This window comes from Adiantum capillus-veneris, chromosome 7, assembly GCF_014529385.1.
Source record: "Adiantum capillus-veneris isolate H3 chromosome 7, ASM1452938v2, whole genome shotgun sequence".
Taxonomy (NCBI): domain Eukaryota; kingdom Viridiplantae; phylum Streptophyta; class Polypodiopsida; order Polypodiales; family Pteridaceae; genus Adiantum; species Adiantum capillus-veneris.
In genome coordinates, this window is record NC_140937.1 from 95,218,535 (window position 1) to 95,234,472 (window position 15,938).

At 44.0% G+C, this 15,938-nt stretch overlaps 1 protein-coding gene across 2 annotated transcripts in view; it reads left to right on the top strand.

Annotated features, from left to right (window-relative positions):
• Positions 1-15,938, top strand: part of LOC147454254 (alpha,alpha-trehalose-phosphate synthase [UDP-forming] 1-like) — a 124,291-nt gene that overhangs the window by 66,873 nt on the left and 41,480 nt on the right. For both annotated transcript variants that reach the window (XM_086516259.1, XM_086516258.1), the window contains 3 exons: positions 5,370-5,418; positions 15,296-15,396; positions 15,487-15,674. In XM_086516259.1, coding sequence (XP_086372385.1) covers positions 5,370-5,418; positions 15,296-15,396; positions 15,487-15,674 — 338 coding nt within the window. The remainder of the gene's footprint in view (positions 1-5,369; positions 5,419-15,295; positions 15,397-15,486; positions 15,675-15,938) is intronic.

Below are 15,938 nucleotides of genomic sequence, written 5' to 3' on the forward strand. Positions count from 1 at the left end.
TACAAGCTTTTGCAATCACAAGAAGATGGTCACTACACATGCAGTTCGAATCGAGGTATTTTCGACCAATTGAAGGTGATAACTTGAAGGACCCAAATGCTTTAAATATCATGCGTATTTTGCATATCAATTTAAACACAACACCTTCTCGGACACATATGCCATATACGTCAATTTATTTGTTTTTCTTGTTAATCGAATACATCTAGCAATGAAGCTAGAGAAGACGCTTCCAATAGTTTGCCAACACATGAAGATCTGCTTCGAGATTGCAGTACAAATTTCAAAACTATTTTTGCCACTTTTAGTGTCATAGATTTGTCCTCTTTTGTCTATTGTCAAAACAATCAAACACTTTTTCAGTCAAAGCCTCTTTTACTTTATCTGTTGTCAATCATGCCATGATAAAAATATGTACGGGTTATAGACACTGCCGCACATGAGTGGTAAGACCTCCCAAATTGTCAGTTTTTGTTCTCAAAGTCCCAATTTTTGTTATCACTTCTCATGAGGTTACTGGGTACACCTTAAACCCAAGGTTTGGCATTGAACCAAAAACTCCACTTATTGGTAGCTAAATTTTTGACCTACACATTTGTGCAAGGGGGGGTTCTACTATCATAGCACCAAGTTATGGATACACCAGAAATCCTTGGCAGCATCCCCCATAGCTTGGCAGCCCAACAATATTTTGGGGGATATGATATTTTTTGTGCTAGTAGTCAAAAACTTTTTTGGAACGGTTATGCTAGTTGTAGCCTGTAGTTGCTCATCATGACGTTTCGGGCCACTAACTAGTTGTTCAATGTTGTCTATATAGTCAATTTTTTGAGTTTGCGATTGTGTATGCTTCCCAACGATCCTTGCATTGCGCTCAGTTATGGAGGGAGCTGCTCTCTTATCCTTGACTACATAATGCTTTCCATATGTGGTGATTTTAAAAATGTTCCGTTTCCATAGTACAGCTCTATGGGCCACATTCATATGCATAGGGTTGAACGATTAGCTTGGGGTGAGCTAATATCTGATTTGGGTCTGTTGGATTTATGGCGTTATGTTTGGCTGCATAATCTAGGTTTCACTTTCAATCATAATGCATGTAAGCATACTTGGACGAGATTGGAGAGATGATATTTGCTTCATGCCGGTCAATTTGATAATTATGTCTCCAAATTGTGGATAGATGAGATAATCTTGCTTTCTGATCATGCCCTTTTATGGATGGGTTGGTACTTTTCCCTGTGATGATATATTGATATCAAGGTTTCCATGCTCATATTGAATAGTTATTTGAAACAGGATTTTTTCAAAGAAATGGTACTTCATGCATTAGTACCTCTTTATCATCAGGTTTGAGAGGACATTGATATTGTATGGTTCGAGTTTGTTCGACATATATACGCTATTATTATTGACTATGGAAAGTCGTATTTGCATGAGATTCGAGAAGCAGTCCAGCAAGCAAAACACGTTTGTGAATCTATCACTGTTAATGCTCAATAGAGGCCTCTTTCAAAGAGTGAGCAGGATTTATTGTTGAAGTCGAAGAATGTAGTCATGGTCAATGATCAACGTAAACTGCAAAAAATGGATGAATTGCTCTTGAAAGGCTTTAGGTACTCCTATAAAAAAATTTAGAAGAGTCTAGACAAAAAGGAGAATATTTGTAGGGTCAAAATGTTGGATGGTCAATAGTCTAATTCTTTGCAAGAATTGGCTGATTGTGCTAAACTCTACTTTTCTTCTCCTTTTGCCGCTACTTCGAATGTCTCGTGGGATGTTTTGGAGGCTCGTTGTTGTGAACTTTTGCAATTTGTACGATCTATTATCTCTCGTGGTGATGCAATAGTATTAGATCAACCTTATACAGAAGAGAAGATAAAGGAAGCCTTGCGTTCTGTGGGCAATTGAAAACCACCTGGCTGGGAAGGTTTCACATTAGAATTTTTTATTGCTTTCTGGCCTTTTTTGGAAAAACCGATCATCTCACCATCCACGCCACTTAGAGGTATGGCAGGATCAACACATCTTGCCTGCTTTTCAGCGACGGTTTTGGTCATGCACTTGGACCCTCAGGATCAGCTGCAGGATATGTTAGTTCATGTGGATGATAGCGCATGCAAAATTGCCTGTTAGCACTTGGGTTGTAGTCACCTGGCCTTGATTAGATTTGTCAGAGATGTACTCTACAGCCTGAGTCTCTGAGGCATTGTTTCTGGGTTTGTCCATATGCTCAGCAGTGTGGATGGCAGTTTTTTGTTTGTCATTAGAATGGGCACACATGCATACATGCCAATGACCACCAAAAAACCACCCTCATGTCCAACGGCCCAACTGCCACATTAGCACCCGTAAATTGTGGTGTATTTTGCGGGTACATACATCTGCCATGTCATCGGCTGCGATCAGAGTTGCCACATCATCACTTTTGCGACAGAGCTTACTCTAAGATGGTAGGCAAATCTGGGATAAAAATTACTTTTAAAGCAACCTCAGAAAAGTCACAATCGTTGGACAATTGTTGAAGAGCGCATGGGACTCAAATAGACAACACATGTGCAAAGGAGAAACAAAGACACACACACACACATGCACCTTTTTTTTTCTTTGTAAATCTTGGGATTAATTTACAAGTGGGAAACCTCAAGTCGAGGAAAACCCAGAGAAAAGAGCATGTACATAAACCCAAACACTAAAGTGTTCATCTGTGGAAGAGGGCTAGAAACATTAATAGGAAAGTTGATGCATCTCCAGGGTGAAATCACCAACCTCCCATGCAAGACGTGAAGACTGCCAAAGGGAAAGCTTAAAGAACTGAAAAGGATCCGCATCGAATCGAAGAAACATACAGCTGTTGTGGTGACGCCACAGAGTCCAATAAGCCCAAAATCTGACCCACATAAAGAAGGCCACAAATCGTTGTAAGGAAGGTGGGAGGATGCCAAACACCCAAAACCATTTTGTGGAAGAACACAGAGGGGAAGCGGATTTGCATACAAGTTGCTATGCGGCGAAGAAAATCTCTAGTAAAGCCACAATCCCAAAGCAGGTGCACCATTGTTTCTTCTGCAGTAGAGCAGCGAACACACCAAGAAGCATAGTAACAGGGAATGGCCATTTTCAGTTCCCCATTCCCCATTCCAGATCCCTGTTCCATGTTTCAAACGTGAGTATCCGAAACAAGGAATGGCATTTCATGCATGTTGCCATTCCCCGTTCCACGTTCCGATTTCCCGTTCCGGGTAACTATGCCGAGAAGGACAGATACGACGTGCACTGAGGAACGAGCCCACCGGGAGCTCCAAGCAAGCATCTCCAGAGAAACAATCTTTCCTTCAAAGGCAAGTGGCTCTTCCAAAGATCAGAGAGTGGCTCCTTCCACTAGGTATCTGACTTGTGCATTGACCGTAAGGCATTACAATGATCTGCTATCCAAGGCTGTGGTAGAAGAAGAGCATACACCTTCCTAGCTGACATCGTCACAAAGGACGTGTCCTGAAAAAACCAATCAGACATGCGAGGACCATCAGCCAAGGGTGGGATGGGCAAAAAGTCAACCAACATTCGGTGAAGCTCTCTTCACAGCTGACGGTAATGCATACCCAATCCAAAACGTCGAGTAGCAAGAGAAAACTGGAAAGTATAACCCGCTTCATCAACCACATCTGCAACCACTCGAAGGCCACGACGAGAGAAAGTATGCCTGGCGAGGTGACCAGTCAACCAAAATAAGAGGGAATGCCCGGCTCCAATGAAGACTCTCTAGACAAAGGGAGTTCCCATCCCTCTTCTGTCTACCATTCCATGATAAGTGGACTGTGACCTCTTACCAAGCAGAGATCAAACTGGAAGAAAGCAGGCATCCAGAAATGTATCCTTCTATCTTGCCAAACACGACATCCCAAAGAGAAGGTTGCCAATGACCAAAGGAAGAAGTAACAAGATGCCGGCACAAAGAGGCAATCATAAGAGCCCAAGCCTGAGATTGATGCACAAGAACAGGCAACAACATGGCTTTCCTAGCAATAACATGCCAGCGCAAATCCAAAATATTAAGACCAGCGAAGCGTTTGGGAGTGCAAAGTTTCTCCATCAACATCAAACGTAGGCCTTTTTTATAAGCATGAGTTTGCCACAAATGAGACAAAAGCGATGACATAAGAGAAGTGAGACAATGTCGAGACCAATGTAACAATGGCAAAAAGAACTGAGCATAAGCCATCAAAATACTTTGCACAATCTGCAAACGAACATGTAAGGCCATGTGGATAATTTCCAGTAATGCAATATAATGTTCGGGCGCATGACCCATCTCACCTTTTGACCATGTGATCCTATTGGGTATCCCAAGTGCCTGACAATTACATTCGGAGGAACAATCTCCCCTGGCCACAACAAAACTTGCCAATCACAAGGATTCAGTGAAAGAAGCTTGGATTTGCGAAAGTCAACTCCAAGACCAACCGCAAGCCCATACATCTCCAAAGCGTCCGGCATAAACAAAGAGTCATCAGCATAGGCTTGCCCAACGAAACTATGGCCCGATGGTAACTGCAAACCGTGAAGACGACCAGCCAAAGTCAGGTGATCGAGATGCATCAACAAAGGGTGTGTGGCGATTGCATACAAGAGTGCACTAAGGGGGCAACCTTGTCTAATGGAACAACCAAGAGGCCAAGATTCCGTCAGTTCCCCTTCAAGGATTGCGGAAGATGAACTACTAGCATACAAGAAGCAAACCACATTGGCTTATTTATGCAAACCCAAGACACCTCATCATAGCAGCAATGAAGTCCCACTGCATAACGTCAAAAGCCTTCTGAATGTCAACTTGCATTACAAGTACATCCTGCTGCGTGTACTTTGCATACTCCATGCCAATCATAACATTGGCCAAGTTGTCAGTGATTTGACGACGAGGTATGAAACCATACTAAGCTTGATGAATGCCAACAAGAAGGCGATCTTTAATCCGATTCACCAGTAACTTAGCCAATATTTTATAAACAACAGGCATCAGAGTAATAGGGCGCCAATGAGAGAAATGCTTGCATAGTGCTTGTTTAGGCAACAGTTTAAGCAAACCCTCTTTCCATTAAATACACACGCGCGCTCGCGTGCACACACACACGTGATCTAGACATGCACAATTATGTACATTCACCCAATTAGTCTTATGTTCTTTAATGCTTACGTACGTACTTTTATTTGTAATCTCAATACGGTAAAGTCACAAGTGACAATTGTCTTGTTTTACTATTAGTGTTCTTTTCCCATCTCCTAGATTTTCTTTCCATGAAGATAAGGAATGGCACATGTTTTTGGTTTTAACATTATCATGTAAACAATGTTTTGTGTGGTTTTTGTAGGATCGCTCACTTGACTTCCATCGACTTTGTGCACTTTATGCTATTACAGGTATCTATATTTGTCGTTGAATGTTGATATGGTCAATATATGGGAAAGGATAGGTCATGTTTTGGTACGCAAGTCAAAGATTAATTGATGTCTATCCTTTTGAATGTTTTGTCATAGAGAAAAAAAAAAGCAAAAACAAGAGATATAGAGAGAGGGAGAGAGAGCAAGAGGGCTTGAAGCCGAGTCAAAACCTGAAACCTAATGAACTAAGAATTGCAACTCCATCCCTGCGGCCCTTTAGCTTCCTTGTCATTCATCCTCATGTCCCTACTAGGCCTAGGTGCAAAAAAAACAAAAGAGCACGAAAGAAACAAAAGAATGAAGGGAAAGGGGATTTTGTAGCACAAGAAGGGCAAGGGAAGGCAAAATAACTTCGCAACACCAAAAGCACTCGTGCGAAAAGCTTCTAGCCCAAAGCTAGGCACCCCCAAAGCAGACCCACATTTCTATATGTGTGTCTAGGTACCAAGAAGCAGCCTTGCTTTTAATTCTAGCAAACTATGATCTAAGCTTTTGGTGTGGTTTTGCTTTTCTTGCCATTTTTTGCTTTTTGGCTTAGCCTCATGTTTGTTGAACTTGTCACCTGCTGTCGTGGTGCATAGGGTAGCATCACGTCACAAGGTGGTGCAACGTTTCCATGGAATGCCATATCAACCCCCCCACCCCACACACCCAAAAAGAAAAAAAACTAGAAAATCCAGTTGCCCTTGATTGACCACACAATAACCCAACAAATACCTGCTTTATCAATGGTGGAACAAAAGAGTGCAAACAATTGAACTTAGTTCCTCAGTTGCCCTTGTGGCTAGTTGTATTACGTTTACAGCCTATGGGCTGGCTATGTACTTACAGTTGTGCTTGCCCCTCTTGGATTGGCTTCATTTGGGCATCCAAAGGAACTCTCAAGTAGCCAATAATTCTGGACTTCCCAAACACAATATATAACACATGAAGCTCTGGAGGTAGCCAACTAAAACTGGTTGAAGCTACTGAGCAGGTGGTGTAAAACTACACAGAGTTGGCATAACATCAAACTAGAAACAACATCAAGGCAAGATAATCAATCACATGCATTGGTTTCTTGGCTGAAAAAACGCTCGCTGCTTCTGTTGCCCCCCTCGGCCCCCGTTTCTCCTCGTGGGGGTTTATCCCCTGCTTCTTGGTCACATTCGCCGTGCTTTGATTAGCGAGAGTTTGGCCCCCTTCGCTTTCTGGCGCAATAGCAGACACAGATGGAGGCTTGTGCTCCGTCCCAAAGGGACTCAAGTGAAGCCCCCTCGTCCGACTCCATCGAGCCCACCATCCGACTTGCTTTGTCACCATCGGAGCAAGCGAGCCTTGCAGCAGAGGTGGATCACCTTCAAGCCACCTCTGTCATCTACAAGGTCATTGGCAGTCGTCCCAGTAGTGGCGAGGTACGCGACCTCCTACAGGCTCGTCTCCTAGCAGAGGCAAGAAAGATCATTGACATACAGCTTCAACTTTGGGTGGGGATACTACTAGATAGAGTTTGAGGCTCCGAGATGGTTGCAAAGGTCACCTCGATGAGCCCGTTGGCCATCTGAGCAATCAGTGCTCATTTCCGACAATGGCGCCATGATTTTGACCCTTCTTCAGATGTTCTTGCCAAGGATGCAAATGTGCCCATTTCGGTTGCTTCCATGGCTTGAGGAGAGAGTACCTCCTGCTTCTCTCTAGGATTGGTTCCGAGATTGGGACCATGTTAGAGACACCATGCATGGCAGCTTCCGTTGTTGCCAAGGTAGCAGGCATACTTTTGGTACGTGTTCTGGTTCGAGACACCCACACCCTCCCGAAGGTAGTTCTACTACCTCGGGTGAGTGGTGGTTGGCTCCATCAGAGCGTGGAGTATTCGGGGATCCGGAATCAATGCTTCATTTGTAGACAGATGGGCCACCTTGTGAATGCCTGTCCACGGAGGAGGCCCGACCTAGAGCCAGCCTACTAAGGCTGTCCAGGCTCAGCAGACAGAGATGCAAGGAGCACATGTGGGTACCCTATCCAAGACAGGTGCCAAGGGAGAGGAGGGCTGGCAACAGGTTCGTGGCCGCCGTCACTAGGGACAAACACACGAGTTTGGCGTCCCTGGTGGTTGGCCTGCACCAGTCCAGCAACAATGGGTCCCCGTAGGGAACGGTTTCGACCCTCTACAGTAGGATGAGTCGGCGGATACCCCCTCCATCCCAGCTTCACCACCGACAACCCCTCCATCTCCCCCTCTGCCTACTGTCCCCACTTCTCCTCTACCTTCACCTCCTCTACCCATCCCCTTCACCTCGCCCATCTCCCCCCGCTTAGTCGCCTGTTCCCTCCCATACCCCGCTGCTGGCCCAGGGGGTAGGTCACTCTTCGGCAGCTCAAAGGTCTCTTGGCAATGCATTTGCCACGAGCCGCTTGGTGCGAGAGGATCAGCCCTACCTACGGACGCCCATGTTGATGCAGGCGTTGCCTTTACGAAAGTCCCTCTTGGGCTCACTAGTTTTGACATCCGTTGCCACTGGGACTTCTTCGACTACGACTTTACACGTTTTCTCTGCGACTCTTCTCCTGACCTTGAGGCAGCTTGCTTCAGAGTCCATGTACTGTTTCTAGCAGTCGGAGGGACAGAGGCACTAGACACAGCCGTTGGTTTCTCCTTCCCATGGCATGGATCAGACTATGTATTTCGTGTTGGACTGGCTCCATGCTCAAGCTCTCGAATTTTCTCACCACACAAGAGACTTGGGGGTTACAAACTTGATACAGACTCTATGGCCGTTAACCAAGTTCTCTATGACACCACCAGATACAGCAAGATGTAGACACATTGTGGTATACTTTTTTGCGAACACTCAGAGTGCACCTTGCTATGTATATGTTCATAAGGACTCTTGGACAAAGGATGTAGCTCTATAAAATGCATGCCCTGCTTGGGCATGGATCCGACAAACACTCCAGACACGGCTTTCTTGAGGTCGCTTGGATGCAGATTACTCCCCATCCAAGCCTGCCTCCTCGAAGTTGCGAGATTGATTGCGATGGTAGCATCGGCTTTTCTCACTGACCCCGTGAGGATAGTCTCATGGAATGTGCAGGAGCTAGGTGGACCCCACTTTCTACTTCAGACAGGAGCTCCAGAGATGACTTGTGGGTGGAGCGATTGATATGCTTATGCTCCAAGAGCATCACTTATGTGAGAGCCGTATCAGGCGCTGTGGACAAATCTTGCGTGGTCGCTATGAGACCTTTTGATCAGCTGCTTTTGGGCCTGGTGGCATTCAAGGAGGGTGTATGTATGACTATTGCGGATTCATGGAAGCATGCCATTGTGGGTAGAGGCATCAGTGTGCCAAGCAGGGCCCAATGGATCACTATGTAGATACATGGCTGCCTTTCGGGTTTTCTGAACATTTATGCACCCAACCATCATGTGAGTGGACGGGCTGAGTTGTGGTCGCATTTGGTGGAGTCCCTACCTCATGCAGAGCAGTGTTGCATTGGGGGGGATTTCAACATGCTTGAGGATGAAGTGCACGAGTGAGAGCATGTGTGAGTGTGTGCAGCAATGGAGAAGAGAGGAGAAGAGGAGACCTTGTGTTTGCAGGAGCTAAAACTCACTCTCTACATGTGAGCCCCCTTATTCTATTATGTACATAATGAATAAGTATAGTGGGCGGGCACCTGGCCTAACCGGCCACATGGGGCTTTACCCCAACAACCTCGCACGTAAAGGCCAATGTGGCCGTGAGAGAGAAAAGAAAACCGTACAAAACCTGTACAAGGCCATCACAAGTATGACCTCAGTCAACGCCCACTGGCTCACTCAATCTGTGTGCATCCAGCTCTAATTGTAGAGGAAGTATAGAGCGATCGACACCATACTCCTCACCAAAGCCCCGCACATCCTGCAGGCATCTCACCATACGCTGCAAAGTGTCCCTATGCTCAAGCCCAACGTCAGTCACTGCACGACAAATTGCTCCACTGCAAATGCAATCTCGGGTCTCGAGATGAGTATCTCATACATGAGACTCCCGAATGCTGATGCAATCCTAGCAATATCTGCCAATCTTACCATCTCAGTCAAATCTGGCTCAGAACTCCACTCATGGAAATCACCCTGACACCCGAACTCTGTTCCATGGAATCCATCCTCATGTCCATCGCATGTCACATGCGCACGAAGAGCATCTGTCTGTCGTCCTGAACCCTGTGTGGCAAGAGCAATGCGTAGCTCTAGCTAACACACATCAGCCTCTGGCCTAAGCATATCCATGAATGATTGAACGGCTGAATCCTCAACACTCAAGCCATCCATATCCGTCATCGTATCCACGAATGACATGTCCTGCTGCACAACTGGCTCAACATGCTCACAAACTGAAGCATCATGCAACCTATCCGCAAAGGAGACATGCCTCGTCTCTCTACATGGCTGCGTACTCACAAAGATTGTGCCATCTCGCACATGACGTACTCGCATCGCATGAATCATACCAACACTAGCACCTCTAGCTATGACTAGCTGTCCACGATGCAATCTGAAACTATGCTCGTCCAACACTACCTGGCATCCGCTATCTCGTAACTGACTCATAGAGATCAAGCTCTGCGTCAAACCTTGCACATGGCATACATCTCGCAACACGTATGATGCACCACTCTGCAACAATAGTCGGACATCTTCCGTACCAACTATGTCATGCATTGAACCATCAGCTAGACACACATGTCCAAGCATACCACTAGCATATGTGCTAAACCACTCACGACTCGACGTGACATGAAATCTAGCATTCACATCTAGTATCCAATGCGAAGGTAATGTGTCATCAAAAACCGACGTAAGAAAGTCAAGAGTAAACATGGAAGCAAAGGCGACATCTCCGTCATGGGTAGCCACATACGCTACATCTGCTTCCACATCATCCAAAGTGATAGCATCCCTCTTGTGCTGTCTCGTGCGCTGTCTCATCCGCCGAAAACAACGCCTACGTACATGCCCTGTATGACCACAATGCCAACACACAACATCTCTATGTCTGCAAGATTGTCCTTTGACTGTAGACATCTCTCTAGACTCATTTGTGCCAAAAGCATTGCACAATCTTTGCCATAACTCTCTAGCTGTACATGCATCCAAACCAATGCGATAGACAGACTAACCAAGGTGTAACATGATCGTCGAACATGCAAGCTCATCCAAGTCCTCCCACTCATCGTCAATCATAGACTCTGGCCTAGCATCCATGCCTTGTAGTGGCAACACTTGGTCCAACTGAGTTAATACATCATGCATACGTTCTTTCCAATGCTCAAAGTTTGAACCATCAAACTTTGTATGGAAAAGCATAAACCCTGACAATGATGTACATGCCAAATCCATGGCGATAACCTGTGACAAGACCAAGCACAAGTCGATCAATTGACAATAGCCAAAGCCTGGCTAACTCATACACCAAGGATTGTCAAAATACAACATAAGCTGGCATAAGCTGTCTAAGAGAAGTATCAACAAATATGGCGATCGATGTAACAAAACAAAATGAGCAAAACCCCTCAAATGATGCCAAAAGATTACCACATGTATGTCAAATGACATAATCCGGTGAGCAAACACTCTCACAATCCGATGCCAAAACACTATGGCAAAGCAACCACTGAGTGCCAAATGCAATCAAAACACGATTACAAACCGTGCATAAACAAATAAACTCGCAAGAATAATCTGGCAGAGTTTCGACAGTATTTGGCTATCTAACGATAATAACCATACATGCCATAAACATGCTCAAAACCATGAGTAAATCATACGCCAAATCAACACTCAAGCATACATGAGCTGCCTCAAAGTCTTAACTCCCTAAACTTGGAAAACAATCGTGTAATCCGAAACACAAAATGCATCAACCGCACTCTACAAGCGAGGCATATACTTGGATGGAACCCAACCAAAATATGGCACAAATTGATGCTCAAAACAACTGAAAATCATCTCACATATGCCATTGCAAGGCGAAGAATACCATCTGCCGAAAAGCGCACATCATGTGCATCCACATCGCAATATAAATGAGCATCAAGCATGTACCAAATGTGTAGCAAATGAGCATCCAAATCAACTAAAAATTCAGCTCACAATCATGCAAGAAATGCTTGTAAAACTCTCTGCAAATCTGTGCACCACACTTCTGAAATCTGCTTAATCGCACAAGTCAATGTACATAACCTGTGATCAATCCACGCTCGAATCCTAAGAGTCCACAAGAATGCATACATCCACAAAGTGTTCTCAACATATGCACATAAATTTGTTGAAAATCTCAACTCACACTCTCTTCACTGATAGAAAAACATCAATGCGCAAAACAAGAGAATGACAAAGCTCAATCCGAGCTCTCCGGATGTAGCAAATCACCACAATAGGCATACATAATCTTCAACTTTCCGAGTACCCTGCAGCCGATCAGTCCATATCTGCAGCCGGATTAGTGGGAATCGGCTTGAATGAAGACGTTTTGGTAGGCCAAAACAGACCTGCAAAAACGTGCTACAGTTTTTTGTTGCTTCTCTGCTTGCTTCCCCGCTGAGCCAATGGTGCTCCCAATCCTTGAGCTCTAATACCAGTTGAAGTGCGCGAGCGAGAGCGCGTGTGATTGTGTGCAGCAATGGAAAAGAGAGGAGAAGAGGAGACCTTGTGTTTGCAGGGGCTAAAACTCACTCTCTACATGTGAGCCCCCATATGTACATAATGAATAAGTATAGTGGGCGGGCACCTGGCCTAACCGACCACATGGGGCTTTACCCCAAGAGAGGACCCCTCGGACAGGATTGGGGGCTGTTGTTACTGTACATGGAGCTGAATTAGGTGCTTGGAAACAGCTATGTATGACATTGAGGATCTCGGATGTATCCAAAACATAGAATTTCAGCTTGCTGCGTTTATTTGCAAGTTTAGGGTTTCGCACCTAAACTGCAAGATAACACTTGGGAAGCTTCTGGGAAGCCTTGGGGTGGTTATGCAGGAGTTTGGGCACCTGTCAATGACCAAAACAGGAAATTACAGCATGCTGAAATTTACTTACAGCTCATCGGAAAGCTTCTAAAATGCAAGGGAATCGGTTCTAGACTTGTACTTTTGGCCAAAATTGGGTCGGAAACTTGTAATGTCAACCCTTGACAGGTTTAGACAGCTTGGTGGGAGTTTGGTCTTAGTATTTAGATCGTTTGTTTTCAATGGAATAAAGAAATATTAAAAGGGGTGCTAGTCTTTGGGGCCTACATGGTGCCGGTCTGCGTGTGCGCAGTGACAATCTAGTTGTTGGACGTACTTGTGTTCTCTCTTCTTCTCAATCCTTTGTGTGAACTTAGTAGGTAATTGGATTAGTACCGCCCTCTACTGTGTACTAGTCGGTTTTAGCATGAGGTCCATGAAATTACCAACATGAGGCTTAGAGGTTGTATGTACAAAGGCTTATGACTCACATATGGACTTATTTGCAGAACAAGCACAAGGCATTCTTACCAAATGTAAAAGATAGAGGCAGTGTCTAAACCCTTAAATGCAATAGAGACTTACATGATTTGTACAAGCCCAAGAAGAAACCGCAAGAGGGAAAAGGCTTGGAATTTATTTGTGCAATGCAAGCCTAATTTTCTATTTCTAATATTTTAGGGTTACCCCCTCGTCTACAAGCTCCTCTATAGTTGATACTTGTCCTCTTCTTCTTCATCAACTTGCATTGTGAGATAAGCCCTTTTTATTTTCCATTTGGCAAAGTAGTCTTTTTCTTCATGACGAGGCTTGTGACAAAACACAAGTACACCCTTGACAATACTTCTCTATTGGTTCTTCTTATTGAAAAAAGCTTTCTCATATGTATTGAGAACCACATTTTTTACTTCAACTTTACCATCCATCTTCTTCTAGAAGTGATGCTTGCACATCAACAAGTTTAGTGATTGTCATGTTTGTGAGAATGGTGACAATGTGGTCAGAGATTTCTGGCAGTCATTTCAACAGCACAGCTATAGCTATGTCTGCATCCACCTTTAGAGAAATACCTGCCAATTGAGTCATCAAACTTTGCATATAATTGAGGTGAGATGCAAGAGGTGTTTTAATGCCATTTCAAGTTTTAAAAAATTGATAAGTAACCCATAATTTGGGCTTTTAGCCTGTGCACTGAAGAGGGTCTCTAGCTGATCCCAAGTTTCTTTTGCGGTTCCACACCCGTCAACATGACAATCTGTGTCGTCAAGTTGAAGTTTGATGGTAGCCTGAGCACGATTGTCCTTTTTTTCCCAAGAAGTTTCATAGCTGGATCTCATGGCTTACCATCGGTAATAGCCCATAAGATTTTCTTCATAAGCATTAACTTAATGCATGCCTGCCATGTATGAAAAATTAGTGCCCTTGAATTTTGTAATCGGAGCTCCTGAATCCTTAAGAGTCCATTGTTGCTTGCCAATACTTCACTTCCCTCCTTAAAGTACAAAATTGTGAAACTGAAGTGATAAAAAAACTCAAGGAAGCCACTTTATTGGGTTGTGGCTACTTGAAATAGGAGGGACAGTGGAAAACACCGCTTAGGAAACATAGCTTTTAATGAAATAAACTTAAATGTTGAAATTCCAGCAGGATTGTAATTGGTAGATGCCTCCATCAAGATTGCCAGCTGGCTGATAAGCTTCTAAAAGATGCTTACCGCATGTTTGTCCAAGAGTTGACGTAGCAGGTGTCAAAGAGTGCACGCTGGAGTTGGTGAAGAGCTATAGCTATTGCCTCGGTTATGAGAGCGAGCAAGCTTTGAGCAACACACTGCTTCAAAGTCCTCCGCTTGCAAATTGCTGAAGGAGACTTAATTGTGCAATCAATTAGGTTGCTTGTTTTCAAGAGTAGCCGCTGAATTTATGGAAAACCTTCCTGTGTGCGCGAGCCGTTGAGACAAAGCTCCCATCAAAGGCTTCAATAAGAAAGCGGTGAGAGGCTAAAGGAGGAAGATCATGAGAGGCTCGCTAAGCACTACTGAAAGTAACCACTGCATTGTAAGGAGCCAGTTAAGGGAGTAACATTGGTAGCATGCAGCACAAAGTAGAGCTACCGGTTTGATTCACCAACACTAAAGACATTAAATAAATTAAAAAAATTGGTAGTTACCCACTAACCTTTTCTATAAGGATAACCCTTTACGTGCTTGTAAGCTAATGATGGGAGTTCAAAAGATCTTATGGGGAATATACTATTAAGAAGCTTAACATGACAGCAAGATAAATGATTTACAAGCAAATGGAATATGAGATAATTACATGGCTTAAGATGTTAATTATGAATGAGATAGAGAAATAAAATATCCCTCCAGTACCCCTAGAGCTCTAATACCATGTTAATACTGAGGATGGTTTAGAGAGAACGGACTCATTGAGCATTAAAACGCAGGTGGCTTCTTTTATACACGAAAGGCTTTCAGCCCAGTGTATAATACTGTATGGTTCTACCACGTCACCGTCTGATGACCCCGTCTTCTCCAATAACCCTGACCCTAGAGCCGGCAGGACAACCCCTTCTAAAAGAAAAACTGTCATCTTCAGTTGTGGGATTGTAAGGAGTAAAAGAAGAAAGAAAGAGTAAAATCATGGGAAAATGGATAATGCAATGTAACTAGGCTGGAATGCACCCATAATCTTCAATTGTTTCTCTTCTGTCCCGAAAAAATGGAGTACAAAACACGAAAGAATCATAAACAATGTGTTGTCATTAGACTGGCATGCACCCACATGTTTGTTTCATTTGTGTTTTGATTTGTTAATGTGTTTTTGCTAATAACTTGTGAAACTCTAGACTGCTATCTTTATGATGCATTTTGTGCTTCTGCAGATGTTGCACTTGTCACATCTTTACGAGATGGCATGAACCTTGTGAGCTACGAATTTGTTGCCTGCCAAAACATGAAAAAGGGAGTTCTTATCTTAAGTGAGGTAATTGTTGAGTTGTTCAAAGAGACTCAAAACTTGAGGATCAGTATTTCTTATAAGAATACACCACATTCGATGTTGTTTGCTCAACAGCTAGCTGGAGCTGCTCAGTCACTAGGAGCAGGTGCCATATTAGTGAACCCATGGAATATAAGTGATGTTGCAGCTGCAATGAAGGATGCATTAGATATGTCGGAAGCCGATAGGGAGGAGTGTCATTGTCATAACTTTGAGCATGTTACTACACATACTGCGCAAGTTTGGGCTGATACTTTTGTCAGGTAACTAATCAGTTCTGAAGTGCTTTTAGTAGTGCATTTTATTTTGGTTATTGGGCCAAGTGATACTACTTGCAAGTTCTGCTGTTCCAAGTACCTAGTGCATGTGGTGAATGGTGGAGTAATGAGTAGTTTCTGAGCTGAGGTACATACCAAGAAGCCCAAGTATCGTGCATGCTTCCTAGAAGGTATTCATCAAAACCATCCCCAGGTGACAAGTCAAGGACAAATGATCTACCGATCCAAAAAGAAACCATCTTGCGCCAG